The sequence below is a fragment of the Esox lucius genome, chromosome 11 (assembly GCF_011004845.1).
Source record: "Esox lucius isolate fEsoLuc1 chromosome 11, fEsoLuc1.pri, whole genome shotgun sequence".
Classification (NCBI taxonomy): Eukaryota; Metazoa; Chordata; class Actinopteri; order Esociformes; family Esocidae; genus Esox; species Esox lucius.
The window spans coordinates 51,923,939-51,945,729 of NC_047579.1; the positions used below are offsets into that span (position 1 = coordinate 51,923,939).

Below are 21,791 nucleotides of genomic sequence, written 5' to 3' on the forward strand. Positions count from 1 at the left end.
TTCTGAATATGCAAACACATTGACTTGGCCCATAAGGTTGTGTACGCCTATAATCTTCACCAAGCACAGCCAGAAGAGGACTGGCCAACCCTCAGAGTCTGGTTCCTCTCTAGGTTTCTTCCTTATTTTGGACCCTACAAGGGAGTTTTTCCTGACCACTGTGCATAAACTGTTGTTCCTTGCTCTTTTGGGTTTTAGGCTGGGTGTCTGTAAAAGCACTTGACAACTGCGGCTGTAAAAAGGGCATTATAAAATAAATTTGATTGATTGATTGATTGATTGAAGAAAGGAACTGATACACCAACCTTTCTTTGAAAATAGGGTTCAGGTGCTGTGTTTTGGGCTTGTATGGCTTCAAGTGGAACTGGCCTACTTGTCTTCATTGTTGATGTAGCGGCTTAAAGTACCAACAAGATGAAAGTTAACAAAAACATATTTTCTGCTCGGATACAACCAGATTCCTCTAAACTCATTGGATGGCACTTAATCATGAAGCAGGGCAATGAGCCCAAACACACCGTCATAGTTACTGAGTTGTTGACTCACTAAGTCAATCAGCAGACCTGAGTCCAATTTATTCAAATACTGAAGAAATGAAGGCCTGAAACCAGCAGGAACTGAATATGCCTGCAGTACAGTCCTGGCAGAACATCACCAGGGAAGATATGCAGCGCCAGGTGATGTATATAGCGGGTAAACAATCCATGCATGTAAAGGAAATGAATGTGATAAAAAATAACTTTTATTGTCTATGATGTAAATCTGTCCAAATATTTTTGGCACGGTGAAATGGAGGGACTGTACAAAACGTGCTGTATCCAATATTTTAAACCTACAGTGCAGGAATACTAAGCAAAAAAAACTTTTGGAGTTTACTGTATATTCAGTAATCCCACCATGTGATCTTTAAGCGGTAACATGAGCCGGTGTCTTTTCGTGGGATCTAAAAGCGCTGGAGCAGAGCCGCGCGAGCATGCTGCAGACTAGTACCGCCCATATTAGGGCAGAAATCCACAGTCTAGCCATGGGGGCAAGAAGGGGGTACACACACACACACACACACACATACTGATTGGGAAGAGAGGGATTGTGCATTTGCGCATCCTCCTTTTCTCCCCCTCCTTCCCTCCCAACCCCCTCCGCTTTCTCCATCCCTCCCTCCCTCCCTACACTGTCAAGTTTAACACGGCAGAAAAAGAGAGTTCACCGAACAAGCTCTCTCCTCTCTTCTGACTGGTTCCCTCGCTTCACCTACATAGCTAACGTATCTTCGGACGCACACACTTTGAACACGCGTCCTGAACACGCAAACATCAATGCTTGTCATAGCATGAGCGACTCAACAGCGCGCAATCCGCCGTGTCCGTTGCCGTAATTTCGTTTCAAGACACTCTTAGGTTACCGCAACTTCCTCAGTATCACCCTCCCTGTCTTTGCAGAGCACCGCCCGACAAACCAACTGGTAGGCTAACCGGCCCTGTAGCTCTTTAACGGACTGACTGACCAACGAACAGAGGAAAGAGGAGTACTTGGTCGTGCTCAACACCCTGTCGCCGGTAGCCTACTTCACACTGCGGATTTGAACCGTCACCTCAGTTGTCCATTTGGACGAAGAGCCCTGAGTGATCAACGAGAGTGCTCAGAACAGAAACTACGGGGAAAAGTAGAGGGCACTATCCTGTATTTTAAGAAACACAGTGACCCTTGTCTCACCTGCTGAAAAACAGTGCGGGTCCGACCGCGAAAGAGCAACAGCCACCACCGGCAAATCAGTGAGGTAAGCAATATAGTTGTAACCGCTCCTAAAGGGATAGAGGACCACGATATCCGATTTAAAAAGCTTTGTAGGATATACCAGATGGCGTTTTGTTTTTACTTGATAAAATGCGCAGCCAGATTTAGTGAGAGTCAGACCCTGGCAGCAGAATAGCGCATGATGGATACATCAATAGAATGAGGGGAGATTTGGCAGTAAACACTTCAGTGTCCCGCTCCGCTATTCTCCATCCCTTCACCTCCCTCTTCATCCCTCCACCGCCTCAGCGCAGAGATAAAACCCGGCACGTTACATAAAACTTGGATATCTAATTTCCTCCTCTTCCTCTCGCCTTGTCCGACCCTGTTTGATTGATGTCTGTGTTCCTATTTGAGAACGTTAGAACGCGCCTCACAGTGATTCTGTTCAGCTGTCAGACCGCGCGACAAGGCACGGGACGCGCACATATTTACTCACTCTCTCCGTTATTGATTATAAATCGATCGCGACAACATTTTGATAAGCAACGGTGTAATGATTCCTCCTGTGGGTGTGTGTGTGCGCGCGTGTTCATGCGTGCGTGTGTGTGTGCCTACGTGGGAGTGCGGCGCGTTTGTGTGCGTTCTCTGCACCACAGAAACCACCCGTCTGCTGTTCATCCAGACGCACCGACAGCTATCGTCATGCACCGTTGGTAGCGTCAGTTATGAGAGAGAACAAGGCCATTAGCGTCACATTAGGGGTGTCATTTAGTACTGACGGACAGGCAGTCAGAGATGACTGATAAGCGGTCTTATAGGCTTCATACATCAGTCAGTCTGGGGCCTATTTAAACCTAATTTACACACCTCCCCTCTGATCTCCTCTGTCTTTGTTTTCCCTCTGTGTATCTTCTCCCAGTCAGCTATAGCTCTTTGTTGTCCCCAGTGTGGTCTGGCAGTTAGCAACAACCATTGACAGAATGTACATGATTTTAAGCAACAGTGAATGTCTCCTGCTATACTGGAGAACTGTGTCTGTATGTCTGTAGTTCTGTCAGTTAGTGACTGACGCTACGTCTGTCAGTTGAACATCTGAGCTGCTTCTGTTTTATATACAGCTCTATTTTTGTTCAAACAACCCTATGAGACACCCACAGTTGTATATTGGGGAACTCTGAGTGAATACAACGCTGCTGTCCGGTGGTCAGAGACTGGCTAGTGGCAAATCTTACATCCCCAAACGTCCTCAAACATTCTACATCCCCAAACTATCCCAAACATCCTACTTCCTTAAACTACCCTACATCCCCAAACTACCATCTGACATATAATATATATATTTTGACTTTTTACCATATAGAATCTGACTGTACATATAGAATCTAGTGGAAACCCAAGGATCAGGGCTTTACTGTATGTTAGCAACAGTAGCCTAGCAACATGCCCAGAATGCTAAAGCATTACCTCCTGTACCCAGAGGTGTGTGTTTAGAGAGTTGTGTCAGGTTTTAGAACTACAGAGGTGTGGTAACTATATGAGAATTCCTTCAACAGTTCCCTATGAAATGATGCATTGCAAACAACCCAAACAGAGGAGGGGAATTAACTGATGTTTGTACTGATTGTTGCGTGAGTACTGTGCTGTCGTTGAAAAACACATTTTCTTGAGCCAGCAACCCAGAGAAGAGAGAGATGGACAGACAGAGAAGAGAGATGGACAGACAGAGAAGAGAGAGATGGACAGACAGAGAAGAGAGAGATGGACAGACAGACAGAAAAGAGAGAGATGGACAGACAGAAAAGAGAGAGATGGACAGACAGAGAAGAGAGATGGACAGACAGAGATGAGAGAGATGGACAGACAGAGAAGAGAGAGATGGACAGACAGACAGAGAAGAGAGAGATGGACAGACAGACAGAGAAGAAATAAGGACAGACAGAGCAGAGAAGAGACAGACAGAGAGAAACTGGTAAAGACATAACCAGATATCATCAGCACTAATGTGTTGAGTAATGGATTAGTTTTTTGGGGAATCAGAGAAGGGAATCATCATGGAGGGAAGCAGAACAGACAGATAGAGAAAAGGAGAGCCACAGGGAAATAAAAAGAGAAAGGAAGAGAGAGCAAAATATAGATAATTTAGAAAAGCACAGCGAAAGCTGGAGAGAGGAAGATAAAGCGATGGAGAGAGGAAATCATCCTCCCTGTGTCTCAGGAGAATCCCATGGTGAAACCAGACCTCGGAGAAAGACTCTCTACTCCACAGCTTTAGTCATCAGCCTACCCAACCCCCCGGGCAACTGTGGAGAAACAGAGGAAATGAGTGGAGGGAGAAGGAGAGACAAGCAGGATAAACAATGCAAAATTATTGCCAGCAAAATCATTTGGAACCAGCTGAATGGTTTTGAGTCTGCCAGTGAACAGGAACATATAACATGCATTTGCTGTTGATCTCATGCTTGTGGTTATTTCACTGTATCTTTATCTCCATGACATAAAAGGAGGGTGTGGCAAAGGTGGATGTCACAAGAATGTGTGCTAGTCAACAGTGTCTCTTCAGGTATTTAAAATTCTCTCCAATAATGTATTTCTTGATTGGCCTCACCACCTTGGTTCGTCTGATCTCATAGCACCAGTGGAAACCTGATGAAATAGGCTACCTCCGTCTGTCAAGAGCTCATTGGCTTGGGAAACAAATGTTTGCTATAAGTAGATCTCAAGCCAGAGAAGAAAGGCACCACCAGGGACGAGGGGAGAGAGATGAATTCTGAAACAACCTGAACCAACTGACACATGCAGCCAATGGGATTTATATTTATTTTCATGTAGATATTTTATTTCTCAAACCTGATTTCAGTTCAGATCTCAGGTAATGAGGTTTAAGTGTAAATCTGTGAAGACATCTCGTTGGGGGTTCGATATCTAGTCAAAAGACCCTAGTCGATACCTGTACCAAAGTGTCTTTCGCTCTAGATATCGGAACAGGAGACTGGTAGCTGCATTGTGGGTAATTCTTCAGTAGGGTTGAGTTTGAACTCCTCTTCCCCTTGTTGTCCAGGTTAACTGTCCCCAACCAGAGGCATCATGGATGAAATGGATCTACCCCAGATGAAGAAAGAGGTGGAGAGCCTGAAATACCAGCTGGCCTTCAAGAGAGAGAAGTCTTCTAAGACGGTCACTGAGTGAGTACTCGTTCACTGAACACTTTAACAGTCCTTGGCACCCACTCTTTAACTTTCCCTCCCACCTTTCGTTTGTTCTCCACAGGAACAGGTTGAGTCGAGGGTGGGTGGGTTCCATGTAGAGTGTTAGGAGTGGGGTGTGTGTTGATGTCCTGTATTCCCCGGTCAGTAGATTTAATTATAGCTGGACCACAGGATCCTCCCGCCACACACACACACACACACACACACACAGTGTCTGTAACAAGGTAGTCCACAATTTACCACCCAGGGACAGAACTGATGAACACTGTAGCTTGTGAGAACACAATAATGTGTGTGTGTTCTAACAGTGTGTATGTCTCTCTAAAGCATGGTGTAGTGAATAGAGGATGTGTATGTGGTCTAACAGTGTGAATGTCTCTCTAAAGCATGGTGTAGTGAATAGAGGATGTGTATGTGGTCAAACAGTGTGTATGTCTCTCTAAAGCATGGTGTAGTCAATAGAGGATGTGTATGTGTTCCAACAGTGTATGTCTTTCTAAAGCATGGTGTAGTGAATAGAGGATGTGTATGTGGTCTAACAGTGTGTATGTCTCTCTAAAGCATGGTGTAGTGAATAGAGGATGTGTATGTGGTCTAACAGTGTGTATGTCTCTCTAAAGCATGGTGTAGTGAATAGAGGATGTGTATGTGGTCAAACAGTGTGTATGTCTTTCTAAAGCATGGTGTAGTCGATAGAGGATGTGTATGTGGTCAAACAGTATGTATATCTTTCTAAAGCATGGTGTAGTGAATAGAGGATGTGTATGTGGTCAAACAGTGTATGTCTCCTGACAGCATGGTGAAGTGGATAGAGGATGTGTGTTTTCTAACAGTGTGTATGTCTCTAGCGCAAGGTGAAGTGGATAGAGGATGTGTGTTTTCTAACAGTGTGTATGTCTCCCGACAGCATGGTGAAGTGGATAGAGGATGTGTGTTTTCTAACAGTGTGTATGTCTCCCGACAGCATGGTGAAGTGGATGTAGGATGTGTGTTTTCTAACAGTGTGTATGTCTCCCGACAGCATGGTGAAGTGGATAGAGGATGTGTGTTTTCTAACAGTGTGTATGTCTCCCGACAGCATGGTGAAGTGGATAGAGGATGTGTGTTTTCTAACAGTGTTTATGTCTCCCGACAGCATGGTGAAGTGGATAGAGGATGTGTGTTTTCTAACAGTGTGTATGTCTCTCGACAGCATGGTGAAGTGGATAGAGGATGTGTGTTTTCTAACAGTGTGTATGTCTCCCGACAGCATGGTGAAATGGATAGAGGATGTGTGTTTTCTAACAGTGTGTATGTCTCCCGACAGCATGGTGTAGTGGATAGAGGATGTGTGTTTTCTAACAGTGTGTATGTCTCCCGACAGCATGGTGAAGTGGATAGAGGATGTGTGTTTTCTAACAGTGTGTATGTCTCCCGACAGCATGGTGAAGTGGATAGAGGATGTGTGTTTTCTAACAGTGTGTATGTCTCTAGCGCATGGTGAAGTGGATGTAGGATGTGTGTTTTCTAACAGTGTGTATGTCTCCCAACAGCATGGTGAAGTGGATAGAGGATGTGTGATTTCTAACAGTGTGTATGTCTCTAGCGCATGGTGAAGTGGATGTAGGATGTGTGTTTTCTAACAGTGTGTATGTCTCCCAACAGCATGGTGAAGTGGATAGAGGATGGGGTGCCCGAAGACCCCTTCCTTAACCCTGAGCTCATGAAGAACAACCCCTGGGTGGAAAAGGGCAAGTGCGTCCTGCTCTAAAAGACAACCACCACCACAAACGACCCCTGACCTTGCCATGACCTCTGACCCCTGTCCCCTACCTTAGAGCCTGGTTGGGGCATGGCAGGATAGACTCTGCTTTCTTTCACTATGAATGTACAACAACTGATGTCTAGACCACACACACACACACACACACACAGCCCTCTATGTCAAACTCACTCTACACTGCAGGTCAGTCCAGACCAGTGCAGAACACTCACTGCTCGTTGCCACGGTGATCAATCAATGACAAACTCTAGTATATTATTACAATTACTTAATGTTTCTATATGTTATGATGTATATGCAGTCAGTCAGTCAGCCATTCAATCAGCCAGTCAGTCAGTCAGTCAGTCACACAATACTCGGTTTAACCCTTTCCCTTGTGCTCCACTCTGTCTAGTCAGACTAACTGATGCAATATTGAACGTCCGTTTCCGTTCATATATGTACGTCCACTCAGACTCTGAGGCATTGCAAGGCTGCGTTGGATTGAAGCAGAAGGTGTAAATCTGTCAGGTCTAGCTGGTGCTGCTGATGTTTCCAGCAGCGCTGTTGAGGACATCTGTTATGTAGTGTCAAACTGTCACTGCCAGACCCCCTCCGCCCCTCCCAGACATAGACACACACGCCATGAAGATGAACCCCTGTATCTTATTAACTTATCAATCATGTTTGTTTCATTTGTTTATTTATTAATTGATAGGCTCCTCCCACCGAATCCATGTTTATTTTATTTTTTGTCTTCACTTCCTGTCCCTGGAACAAAACGGATGAACAAACAACAACAACAACGAAGCAGCACCAACTTGCCATAACACTCTACTGCCTTGTCCACAGTTTCCTTAATGAGAGGCTTGGTCACTAGCCATCACCTGGCCTCAGTGTGTATCCCTGCACATGCTCCAGTGTGTGTGTGTGTGTGTGTGTGTGTAGGTGCATGTGTAAGCGCGTGTGTGTGCGAGTGTGCAAGTGTGCACGTGCATGTGTGCATACGCCTGCCTGTGTGCGCGTGTGCGTGTTTGCACTGATTATCTAAATATTGTCATGATAAGATGTTGAATGGATTAAAGACACACACACACACACACTTTTTAAATACTTGAATCCTGAAATCAAATGAATGCTGTAATATAGGATTCAAACACTACTGAAGTTTGTGTACATTGACACACAAGGATACAAATATCACTTTCGTCTCACACAGCAAGACTGTCCATGACTGCTGACATTTTTTGCTTTTGTCTTATGTAGACCACGCACACACACACAGCATTACACACGCACACACACACAGCATTACACACGCACACACACACAGCATTACACACGCACACACGCATTACACACGCACACACACACACACACCATTACACACACACACACACACTGTGGCCAGGTAAAGGTGTTTGCTAAACATTCGGTCTAACAAGTTGTGTGAGGTGAGGCATGGATATTTTATTGTAGATTATCATGATTTGTTATTAATATTGTTATAATGATTGTTATAGTTACTATAGTAATTTGAAGTGTTGGGTTGGGTTTCTTTCCTGTGTGTGTGTGTGTGTGTGTGTGACCTCTATAGCGTCTGTGTAACTGTCTATCGACCTTGTAATCCATGTAATTAGCTTTGGGACATGATTAATATGCATCTGATCAACTTCTAGTCTAACGATGACGAGCAATAAAGTTAGGGTACTTTTTTATTGAATGTTTTATCTTATGGAATAAAGTAGAGGATTTTTAGACAGCTCTGTTGTCTTCTTTCGATGTGTGTGTGTGTGTGTGTGTGTGTGTGAACACGTCCTATGAAATGGCTGCAAAGATCTCTCTAAACTCTGTTAAAACCTGGACATTGTCCTAATTCTGTCCCATGCGATGGGACATGGACAGTGTAACAACCTTCCTTCCATGGCTGAGGACACTGTCTGATGGTAGTTATAAAGCTTTATAACTGTTTCTCCTCTCATCTCTTAAATCATGTGTAGTAAAACCAGCGTTTAGAAGAGGTGCTCTCCTCTCACCCCCTCTGTCTGTCCCCCTCTCTGTCTTCTTTTCTACGTCCCTTTCCTCACCTCTGTCTGTCCCCCTCTCTGTCTTCTACTTCCCTTTCCTCACCTCTCTCTGTCCCCCTCTTTTTCCCCTCCCCCCTCCATTACTCTCTTTAATAATGGAGTACTGTAGAGCAGTGAGGGACGTTGACTGTGTTTAATGGACCCCCCCTCCCCCTCCCACACCTCCCTTCCCCCACGGTATTCAGAGGGAATTAATGGAGGATGGCCTCTGCTTTCTGACTCACACACACAGGTAGTAATGGCCTGTGAAGGCTGTTGTCTCTATTGTCTGGGATTAGGATTAACAGTCCCCCTCTCAACCACGTCCTCCGGCCCAACGCTGAAGCGGCGGGTTTCTAGTCCTAATCCCAGTTAACACTGCTGGCATTCCGTCTCCGTTGTTCTGCTAAAAGTGAACTCCAGGGTTAATCCACAGCCCACCATCCCAAAGCAGTGAACTCCAGGGTTAATCCACAGCCCACCATCCCAAAGCAGTGAACTCCAGGGTTAATCCACAGCCCACCATCCCAAAGCAGTGAACTCCAGGGTTAATCCACAGCCCACCATCCCAAAGCAGTGAACTCCAGGCCTCTTCAACATGTTATGACCCCTAATCTGATTCAGTAATTTGAAGCTCAATCTGAGTTATCTCCCATTAACCCCAAATCACTAGAACACAATTAGAAGACCGTTATCCCTAACCCCTTTAACTCCACCCCCAAGATCTCATCCCTAACCCCTTTAACTCCTACCCTATACCCTCATCCCTTACCCCTCCAACCCCAACTCTATACCTTCATTCCTAACCCCTCAAACTCCACCCCTATACTCTCATCCCTAACCGCTCCAACTCCACCTCTACACTCTCATCCCTAACCGCTCCAACTCCACCTCTACACTCTCATCCCTAACCGCTCCAACTCCACCTCTACACTCTCATCCCTAACCGCTCCAACTCCACCTCTACACTCTCATCCCTAACCCCTCAAACTCCACCCCTACACCCTCATCCCTAACTCCTCATACTCCACCCCTACACTCTTAAATCCCAAACTCCTCATACTCCACCCCATACTCTCATCCCTAACTCCTCTGACTCCACCCCTAAACTCTCATTCCTAACTCCTCTGACTCCACCCCTACACTCTCATCCCTAACTCCTCGGACTCCACCCCTAAACTCTCATCCCTAACTGCTCATACCAGCTGCCCATCCGGAATGGTTAGGGCACTGAAAGACGAGATGATGGACATGATCATAAAGACATACAGAAGGGTTAGGGCTCTGAAAGAAGATGGACATGATTATAAAGACATACAGAAGGGTTAGGGCTCTGAAAGAAGATGGACATGATTATAAAAACATACAGAAGGGTTAGGGCTCTGAAAGACGAGATGATGGACATGATCATAAAGACATACAGAAGGGTTAGGGCTCTGAAAGAAGATGGACATGATTATAAAAACATACAGAAGGGTTAGGGCTCTGAAAGACGAGATGATGGACATGATCATAAAGACATACAGAAGGGTTAGAGCTCTGAAAGACGAGAAGATGGACATGATCATTATGACATACAGAAGGGTTAGGGATCTGATAGAAGATGGACATGATTATAAAGACATACAGAAGGGTTAGGGATCTGAAAGACGAGAAGATGGACATGATCATAAAGACATACAGAAGGGTTCGGGCTCTGAAAGAAGATGGACATGATTATAAAGACATACAGAAGGGTTAGGGATCTGAAAGACGAGAAGATGGACATGATCATAAAGACATACAGAAGGGTTAGGGCTCTGAAAGACGATGGACATGATTATAAAGACATACAAAAGGGTTAGGGCTCTGAAAGAAGATGGACATGATTATAAAGACATACAGAAGGGTTAGGGCTCTGAAAGAAGATGGACATGATCATAATGACATACAGCCACCAGTCCCTAACTCTGGTGAAAACTTTTAACATTAGGCTATTGCCCTTGAAACAGTTAGAGTGCTTCAAGGCACATGGGCAGATGTTTCACCTTGTAGAGTCATTGGTCTCAAACACACTTACACAGGCACACACAAACACAGATAGATAGACTCAAACACATAGACTAAAATTACATACATACGCACACACACACACACACACACACACACACGCAGACCCGGGCATCAAGGGATGTGGGTCATTCAGAAGGCACACTTTATATATCCGCAAATGAGGACAAAGGCCCTGGTGGTAACACACACCCACTAGTTAATCACACACAGAATCACACACATGGACACCCTGGTAGTTACATACACACACACCCTGCTGACACACACTCCCTGAGAGGTGAACTCTGTTCTTGGGGTTAATTAGAATTGACTGTGTGTCTGTGTGTCTGGGATTGGATCATGCTCTATGGCCTAATTTTTCACCACGTAGGAATCTGGCTTGAAGTTAGGCATTAATTGGGACTCTGGTCTACTATGTAGGGGATGGATTACCAGCTGGAGGTCATTATGGACTACATACGCACACACCTAAACATTAAAAAGGGAATGAAAGAGGGAGAGAGACTGATCTATATGGAGGTAGAGAAATGAGAGATCAGGAGCTGAACAGCAGAGATGAGGAGTCAGAGAGAGGAGTTAGGAGGGGAGAAAGGGAGGGATGTGGAGTTTGGATGATGTTGGCTAACAATTAGGGCTCTAACATTGTTATCAAAACCACCTCTGTACCCCTGTATAAGTTGTGTGTGTGGAGGTGTGTGTGTATATCCATGTATTCATGTGTGTGTGTGCGTATGTGCATGTCTCTGTGGTGTCATTGCCGGGAGCTCTAGCCCCGCGGGCCTCCATGTTTACCCAGCATGCCATCTGAGTGGCTCTGCAGGGAACATGGTCGCCCTGGTAACCAAAAGATGCCGCAACCTCTGACACACACAACCTCAAACACGCAAACAATCTCAAACACACAAAAAACCTCTATCACACAACTTCAAATACACACACAAGACAAACCTCAAACACACAGAAACCTCAAAAGCACACACACACACACACAGACCACCTCAAACATAGGCACACACACATACAGAAGTAGGCTTTAAATAAAGGTTCTGGGACAGGTGGAATTATGTGACGATCCTGGGGCCTGCAGAACTCATTCAATGGACCGGAGACGCTATACACATGAGACGCCAGTGAGTGACTATACTGCATGTGTGTGTGTGTGTGATATTATAGTTGTGTGCACAAAACCCACAAGAAGTATACAATTCCTTTGGAAACCTATTCAGACCCCTTTACTTACGTTATGTAGTAATACAGGTTTAAATTATAATTGATTGATTTGGTTTGCCAACAAATCTACATTTACAGTTTTTCCCAGTCGTTTATACACTGTGACAGAATGCATACACAGATGATCAGATGTTCAAGCTAACAACACAGATGGCTTTCTGAATAGTTTTGTGGGTACTATTTAATGAAGCTGCCAGTTGAGGATTTGTGAGGCGTGTGTTTCTCAAACTACACACTCTAATGTATTTGTCCTCTTGCTCAGTTGTGCACCAGGGCCTCCCACTCCTCTTTCTATTCTGGTTAGAGACAGTTTGTGCTCTGTGAAGGGAGTAGTACACATCATTGTATGAGATTTTTCAGTTTCTTGGCAATTTCTCATATGGAATAGCCTTCATTTCTCAGAACTAGAATAGACTGATGAGTTTCAGGAGAACACTTTGTTTCTGGTCATTTTGAGCCAGTAATCTAACCCACAAATGGTGATGCTGAAACTACTGATTTAGTCTAAAGAAGGACAGTTTTATTCTTCTTTAATCAGCCGAACAGTTTTCAGGTGTGCTAACATAATCGGAAAAGGGTTTTCTAATGATCAATTAGCCTTTTAAAATGATAAACTTGGATTAGCAAACACAACGTACCATTGGAACACAGGACTGATGGTTCCTGATAATGGGTCTCTGTACACCTGTATTTAGTAGTGTATTTCAGTTTTCATTTTCAATGAATTGGTAGAAATGTCTGTAATCAATTAACTTTATAAGACAACAGAATGTGGAGGAAGGAAATTACTTTCCAAAACCACTATATTAAACCAAACCGATAACCAATGGTAGATACAGAAAAGTGACAACACACTGTGTTAGCCTAACACACACACACACACACACACACACACACAGACACAGACTGGGAGGTTGTTCAATAAATCATGTTGAGACTGAATGTTTCATGGTTCTGTCCTGGAGCATTAACCCACATGAGTACTCAGATAGGGCAGCCCCCCACCCCCATTCTCCCCTCTTCTGTCCAACAGTCTGTCTGTCCTCCAGACTTTCCTTGATTTAACCATGAAGGGCAGACAAAATAGGCCCATTTTGGGACGGGGGAGACTGTGATGTGGGGGGAGATGGAGAAATATAGGAATGTATAATAAAAGGGAGGAAGAAATCAAAGAATGTGTGTATGACCCCATCACTAACCCTCTTCTACTAACCCTCTATTACTAACCTTCTATTACTAACCCTCTACTATTGACCCCCTATTACTAACCCTCTATTACTAACCCTCTACTATTGACCCCCTATTACTAGCCCTCTATTACTAACCCTGTACTACTAACCCTCTACTATTGACTCTCTATTACAAACCCTATATTACTAACCCTGTACTACTAACCCTCTACTATTGAACCTCTATTACTAACTTTCTACTACTAACCCTCTATCACAAACCCTCTACTACTAACCCTCTATTACTAACCCTCTATTACGAACCCTCTATCACTAACCCTCTACTTCTAACCCTCCATCACTAGTCCTCTATTACTAACCCTCTATTACGAACCCTCTATCACTAACCCTCTATTGCTCACCCTCTATTACTAACCCTCCATCACTACCCCTCCATCATTAACCCTCTATTACTAATCCTCCATCTCTAACTCTCTATCACTAACCCTCTACTTCTAACCCTCTATCACTAATCCTCTATTACTAAACCTCTATTATGAACCCTCTATCACTAACCCTCTATCACTAACCCTCTATCACAAATCCTCTATCATTAATCCTCCATTACTAACCTATCACTACGCCTCTTTTACTAATGCTCTATGACTAACCCTCTATAACTAACTGTCTGTGTATGTGTGGCCGTAGGGAGCTGTCATTATATCAAGGCTGGTGATTAAATCATGGATAGTGCCCCACACACACACACACACACACAGATTGTTACATAATCCCAATACCCACTAGCTGCTGCCGTGACAACCCGCTGTGATGTCACACAATCCCTTTCTCTATTCTGGATAACACAGTCAACCAGCCATTCAGTCAATCAGTCAGTCAATCAGCCAGTCAGCAAGTCAATCAGTCAGTCTGCCAGTCAATCAACCAGCCACTCAATCAGTCAGTCAGTCAGTCAATCAGCCAGTCAATCAGTCAGTCTGCCAGTCAATCAACCAGTCAGATAATCAGTCAGCCAGTCAATCAGCCAGTCAATCAGTCAGCCAGTCAATCAGCCAGTCAATCAGTCAGCTAGTCAATCAGCCATTCAGTCAATCAGTCAGTCAGACAGTTAGTCAATCAGCCAGTCAGTCAATCAGTAAATCAGACAGACAATCAGTCAGTCTGTCAATCAGTCAGTCAATCATACAGTCAGATAATCAGCCAGTCAGTCAATCAGCCGGTCAGATAATCAGTCAGCCAGTCAGTCAATCAGCCAGTCAATCAGTCCATCTGTCAACTAGCCAACTCATAAGTCAGCCAGCCAGCCAATTAGCAAGCCAATCACACATTTAAAATAATTTATTAGAATTTACAAATCACATTACACTGTGTTCCATACATTAGAAGGTTATTGTTGCCTTTGCATGACAGAAAACACAATTATGTCCACCGTAACAGTAGTGCTCTGCCTCCTGCTGGCTGTAATGTGTACTGTAGTTGGTGAGGGTGTTGATGGGTAAAAGCATGTCCACTGACATACATACAGACAAACAGGAAGACTGTCAGATAGATAGATAGCCTAAAACAACAACAAAACACTTTACTGAAGGTGTTAAATACTGAATTAAATGTCCATGAACCTCAAAATAAAGTGAAACACAATGCTAACACAGGTACATGTCACATCTTTTCTTAACTAAACTTCTTAGTTACCTTCTAACTATTTTCTATTTCTATTAAATTCACAGTAGTTTATGAGTCAACAGTCAGCAATAATGGTTGGTGGGTAAAGTATGACATTTATATGTTACGTTAGTGCCTTCTGAGTATATATATACTGTATGTCTCAGCCTTCTGAGTATATATATACTGTATGTCTCAGCCTTCTGAGTATATATGTACTGTATGTCTCAGCCTTCTGAGTATATATATATACTGTATGTCTCAGCCTTCTGAGTATATATGTACTGTATGTCTCAGCCTTCTGAGTATATATATATACTGTATGTCTCAGCCTTCTCAGTATATATGTACTGTATGTCTCAGCCTTCTCAGTATATATGTACTGTATGCCTCAGCCTTTTGAGTATATTTATTTCTCAGTCTTCTGAGCATATATGTCTCTGTCATCTGAGTATTTATGTCTCAGCCTTCTGAGTATTTATGTCTCAGCTTCCTGAGTATTTATGTCTCAGCCTTATGAACATATATGTATCAGCCTTCTGAGTATATATGTTTCATAAAAGGATATACATTTTGCTTAGGGCCCCCAAAAGGCTAGAGCCGGCACTGGTGTTAAAGCTGAGTTTGGGAATACCAGGAACTCAGGAACAGAAAGTGATCTACACTCGCAAAAGCTCTCTTTTTGTTATTTCAATGCCACAGAGTTTCATGCTTTTACTGATTTTTTTTCTGATTTCTATGGTCTTTACTGGTCAATGTATGAATGTGACAGCAGCATTGCAAGCACACAAAATGAGTTTTAATTGAATTAGGAACTAACACAACAAATTTAGTATAATGTTTAGAATTCAATAGCCACAGTATGTAAATGATTATAATAGTTAATATAACCATTAATATGTAAATTATTATAATAGTTTATATAACCATTAATATGTATATTATTATAATAGTTTATATAACCATTAATACATAAATTATTATAATAGTTTATATAAACATTAATATCAATATTATTATAATAGTTTATATAACCATTAATATGTATATTATTATAATAGTTTATAAATACCCCTTAATATGTAAATTATTATAATAGTTTATGTAACCATTACTATGAATATTATTATAATAGTTTATATAACCATTACTATGTAAATTATTATAATAGTTTATATAACCAATTAATATGTATATTATTATAATAGTTTATATAACCATTAATATGAACTGAATGCTGAGATTGACATACATACATACATACATAAAAACATACAAACATACATACATACATACATACACTGTACATACATACAAACATACACTGTACACCATAAACCTAACATTCTACGGAGTATTAATACACTAAATGTAGCCATGTATTCACATTCTTACTGTCATTATGTAATTAAGGGATGTCCGACCACCTCCTTATTGATACGCTACACTCTCAAATTAGTTTCAATGTTACAGATACGCTACAATCTCAGATTAGTTTCAATGTTCCAGATACGCTACACTCTCAGATTAGTTTCAATGTTCCAGATACGCTACACTCTCAGATTAGTTTCAATGTTCCAGATACGCTACACTCTCAGATTAGTTTCAATGTTCCAGATACGCTACACTCTCAGATTAGTTTCAATGTTCCAGATACGCTACACTCTCAGATTAGTTTCAATGTTCCAGGAATATTCAAACGCATCCCCTCCACAATGACTTCTAGAACTGACCCTGAAGGAGGTCTGTCATTTCAAGGTCATGTCTTCACTGGTCAATCCCTCCCCATGTGATCACAACTCCAACCGGGTCATCAGGACGACTCTGCCAATCGATTGTTCTGAAATGTTTTACTTCCCCTTGGAGGTCCTGCCCATGTGGCGCAGGACATAGTCATGGCCCAGCTACACAGAAGTGGTGTCTTCCCGTTTCTATGATCCTACAGAAATACTGTCTCCGGGCAAGATGATGTCTTCAGTCATCCTGGGACACATCTTCTGTGTAGTCACGCTTTCTTATCATGTGCCTGTCTACTGTTTGTCCTACGCGCGTGGGTGTGTGTGTGTGTACATTTTATGTATATACATATCAAGTCCTTTTACCGGTGACCGGTCCCGCTTTTCTCTGTATGTATCAGCCATCTTTACCGAGCGGTACTGCAGTAGCCACCTGTGTGTGGTTGCTGAGGGCCTGCTCCAGGAGGGCGTGTTGGGACAGGGCCGGCAGGTAGAGAAAGGTGTAGAGCAGAGCCAGGAGGATGAGAGCCAATAGGAGGGGCAGGCCCCAGTCAGTGGTCATGATTGGCTCCTCACAACGGGCCTGCAGGAAGTTACTCTGCATGAAGGAATTCTGCATCACGTCTGAGGTACCGGGGGAACAGGGCCAGAGCAGAAGGAACGGGCCCGCAGAAGATGAAACAGGCCCAGAGCAAACAGAACAGGCCCAGGGCTGAAGGAACAGGACCAGAGCTGATAGAACAGGTCCAGGGCAGATGGAACAGGCCCAGAGCTGAAGGAACAGGCCCAGAGCAGATGGAACAGGCCCAGAGGTGAAGGAACAGGCCCAGAGCAGATGGAACAGGCCCAGAGGTGAAGGAACAGGCCCAGAGCAGATGGAACAAGCTCACAGCAGAGTGAGGAGGTTGTGACCCTGAGGATCCGGTTCCAGCAGTTAATAGTCAAGATGTAATCCACCAAAATTTCCGTTCTTCTTGGTAAGGGATTATTAATCTCAATAACAGCTCCTGTATTTGAAGGACGGATTATAAATAATCTGTGTCCTCTGTGATCACGCAGCAGTCTAACACATTAGACCGACCAGCAAGGGATAGAGGTTCTTCTTCCTCACCTGATCTGGTGTCTATTAATGAGACTTTTATGACTTTCTCTAGTCCTTCTCTCTCTTCTTCCAAAATCTACACACCTGTTTCTCTTCCTCTCCTCATCCTAAATCTACACACGTCTCTTTCTTCCTCTCCTATTCTAAAAGCTACAAACCTGTCTCAATATCTTCCTCTCCTCTTCCTAAATGAACACAGTTGTCTCTATATCTTCCTCTGCTCGTCCTAAAGCTAGACACTGGTCTCTCTCTCTGCCTCTCCTCTTCCTAAACGTTTCTTGTTTCTATTCCCCGCTCCACTTCATAAAGGTGTCTCTCTTTCTTCCTTTCCTCTTACTGTAGACACCTTTCTGTAGATGTGATTTAAAAGTTATGACTTCAGGTATGACCTCAGATCTGTCCAGGTAAAGATGCAGGTAGCCTGACTGTCTCAATGGATGTTCCAATGTTCCAGTACTTTGGTGTTCCAATATTACAGTGCTGCAGAGTTCCAGTGATTCAGTGTTCCAGTGCTTCGGTGCATCAGTGTTCCAGTGGTTCAGTCCTCTAGTGCTTTGGTGGGTCAGTGTTCCAGTGCTTCAGTGTTCCAGTGCTTCTGAGTTCCAGTGCTTTCGTGCATCAGTGTTCCAGTTCTTTGATGTTCCAGTGCTTTGTTGCTTAAATATTCCAGTGACTTGGTGTTCAAGTGCTACTGCGCTTCTATTGTCAGGCTGGCCCCAGCTGTAGCAGATGACCAGTTGAGCTGTGCCCTGTCCTGAAGAAATCAACTCTGATTTAAAACACACGCTACAATCACTGTAAACCCCTTCAAATGCACACATGCAAACACACACACACAACCTGTGCTATCACCCAATTCCAAAGTCGCACCAAGCAGAGGTGAACAGGTGTCCCACTAAGCCCTCCTGCCTGTCACTGCGCGTGTCAATGCGGTGTGTCCAGGTAAACCTCAAAACCGGCCAATCAGCAATCAGATGGATCATGTTCAAATGTTGCACAACTATCAGTGAAATTCCAGCCTCTCCTTTAATCACCCCAGCCCTTCTGTTTCCTCTCCATAATAACCACCTGCGCATAACCAAACACCCCCAATCCCGTTTTCCCTTGGTTATAGCTACCTGCCTCAGAACGCATCACCTCCCAATCTTCTTTAACACTTTAATTCAGCCCTTTGGATCAGACAAAAACCTCAAGTCTCAGAACTCCTACTGACTCTGAGACAATTTGTTACTATGGTGATACTAGGTGTTGCTATGGTGATACTTGGGGAAAACCTGGAGGAATCATGAGGCAGTGTGTTGCCGTGGCTACATTTCCCGATAACCAACCAAAAAAACTGGATCTGAAAGGGGTGTTACTGACAATCTCAACCAAAATCGGTTGGGTGTAAAATCTAAAAGATATCCACCTGGTGTATATACACTGAATGAGGACCAGCACATTAAACAATATCTACCTGATGTATTTTCAGTGGATATACAAAGTCTACACACCCCTGTTAAAATGCCAGGTTCTTGTGATGTAAAAGAATGAGACAAAGATAAATCACGTCAGAACTTTTTTCCACCTTTAATGTGACCTAAAATGTGAATAATTCAATTCAAAAACAAACAATAAAAAAAAAACTCTCAAAAACCTGGTTGCATAAGTGTGCACACCCTTAAACTAATACTTTGTTGAAGCACCTTTTCATTTTATTACAGCACTCAGTCTTTTTGGGTAGGAGTCTATTAACATGGCACGTCCTGACATGACAATATTTGCCCCCTCTTCTTTGCAAAAGCACTCCAAATCTGTCTCCTGTGCACAGCCCCCTTCAGATCACCCCACAGATGTTCAATTGGATTCAGGTCTGGGCTCTGGCCATTCCAAAACGTTAATCTTCTTCTGATGAAGCCATGCTTTTGTGGATTTGGATGTGTGCTTTGGGTAGTTGTCGTGCTGAAAGGTGAACTTCATCTTACGCTTTCTAACGGACGGTTTTGTGCCAGAATTGCCTGGTATTTGGAACTGTTCACAATTCCCTCCAACCTGACTAAGGCCCCGGTTCCAGCTGAAGAAAAACAGCCCCAAAACATGATGCTGCCACCAACATGCTTCACTCTGGGTGGTGTTGTTTTTGCGCCAAACATACCTTTTGGAATTATGGCCAAAAAGTTCAACCTTGGTTTCATCAGACCATAATACATTTTCCCATGTGATTTTGGGGGACTTGATGTTTGTTTTGCAAACTTCAGCCGGGCTTGGATTATTTTCTTTGTAAGAAAAGGCTTTCGTCTTGCCACCCTACCCCATAGCCCATTCATATGAAGAATATGGGAGATTGTTGTCACATGTAGCACACAATCAGTACTTGCCAGAACTTCCTGCAGTTCTTTTATTGTTGCTGTAGGCCTCTTGGATGCCTCCCTGACCAGTTTTCTTCTCGTCTTTTCATCAACTTTGGAGGGACGTCCAGTTCTTGGTAATGTCTCTGTTGTGCCACTTGATGATGATTGCCTTCACTGCGTTCCATGGTATATCTAATGTTTGGAAATTATTTTGTACCCTTCTCCTGACTGATATCTTTCAACAATGAGATCCCTCTGATGCTTTGGAAGCTCTCTGCGGACCATGGCTTTTGCTCTGGGATACAACTAAAAACATTTAAAGAAAATCCTACTAGAACAGCTGAACTTTATTAGTGATTAATCTGAGTCACTTTAAATGATGGAAGATGTGTAATGACTTCTATTAAACATGAGTTTGAATGTGATTGGTTAATTCTGAACACAGCCACATCCCCAGTAATAAGAAGGTGTGCATACTTGTGCAACCAGGTTATTGTAAGGTTTTTATTTTTCATTTTTCCCCCTCGAAGATTTCAGTTTGTTTTCAATTGAATTGTTCACATTATAGGTCACATTAAAGGTGAAAAAAGTTCTGATATGATTTTTCTTTGTCTCATTCTTTTACATCACAAGAACGTAGCATTTTTACGGGGTGTGTAGACTTTTTATATCCACTGTACACTGAATGATGACCAGCACATGAAACAGTATCCACCTGGTGTATATACTCTGAATGATGACCAGCACATGAAACAGTATCCACCTGGTGTATATACTCTGAATGATGACCAGCACATGAAACAGTTTCCACCTGGTGTAAATACACGGTCAGGAGAGGGGACACATTGTGAAAACTGTCAAAAATCACCACCTATTCTGTGGGCGTTCATAGGCGTTACTGTGGTGATAAAGTTGCTGTGCGATTGTGGGGATTGTGATACTGCGGGACACGCTGGATGCAATATGACATCATGTGTTGCTATGGTGATACCAGATGTTGCTACAGTGACACTGGATACAAACTCTTAAGTCAAACTTTGGCTTCGATACAACCTGGCCGTGCTGACAACATGACCAGGTCTGGTTTGAGTGGTGATGTTCATCTTCTCCTCTTCTCCTGTTTTCTATACTTCATCTTCTCTCTCATCTTGTCTGAAGAAAGAGAGGATGAATCACCCAGCAAGAGTGTGTGTGGGCTCCGGATCCTACACACACACACTGTCTCTCACACACACACACACACACTAAATATGCACATCTGAAACACACTGTCTCACACACACACACACTAAACATGCACATCTGAAACACACTCCCACACACTATATATACCCATCTGAAAAGCACGCTGTAAAACCCACACACAAACACACACACACATGCAGACACACGCTGGTTGTGGGAGTCTGAACGTCTTATAGATCCACCATTTATCATCTCCCTCTACTCAGCATCTCTGTGTCTCCTCAGCTTCTCTCACTATATCCTCTACTCAGCATCTCTGTGTCTCCTCAGCTTCTCTCACTATCTCCTCTACTCAGCATCTCTGTGTCTCCTCAGCTTCTCTCACTATATCCTCTACTCAGCATCTCTGTGTCTCCTCAGCTTCTCTCACTATCTCCTCTACTCAGCATCTCTGTGTCTCCTCAGCTTCTCTCACTATATCCTCTACTCAGCATCTCTGTGTCTCCTCAGCTTCTCTCACTATCTCCTCTACTCAGCATCTCTGTGTCTCCTCA

General features: G+C 43.3%; 1 protein-coding gene across 1 annotated transcript; it reads left to right on the plus strand.

Annotated features, from left to right (window-relative positions):
* The first annotated feature begins 1,156 nt into the window (after positions 1 to 1,156).
* Positions 1,157 to 8,446, plus strand: gng13b (guanine nucleotide binding protein (G protein), gamma 13b). Its single transcript, XM_020051077.3, has 3 exons — positions 1,157 to 1,777; positions 4,796 to 4,919; positions 6,588 to 8,446. Exons 2-3 carry the CDS (start codon positions 4,822 to 4,824, stop codon positions 6,691 to 6,693), a joined length of 204 nt encoding a protein of 67 aa, XP_019906636.1. The 5' UTR covers positions 1,157 to 1,777; positions 4,796 to 4,821; the 3' UTR covers positions 6,694 to 8,446.
* The last annotated feature ends 13,345 nt before the right edge of the window (positions 8,447 to 21,791 follow it).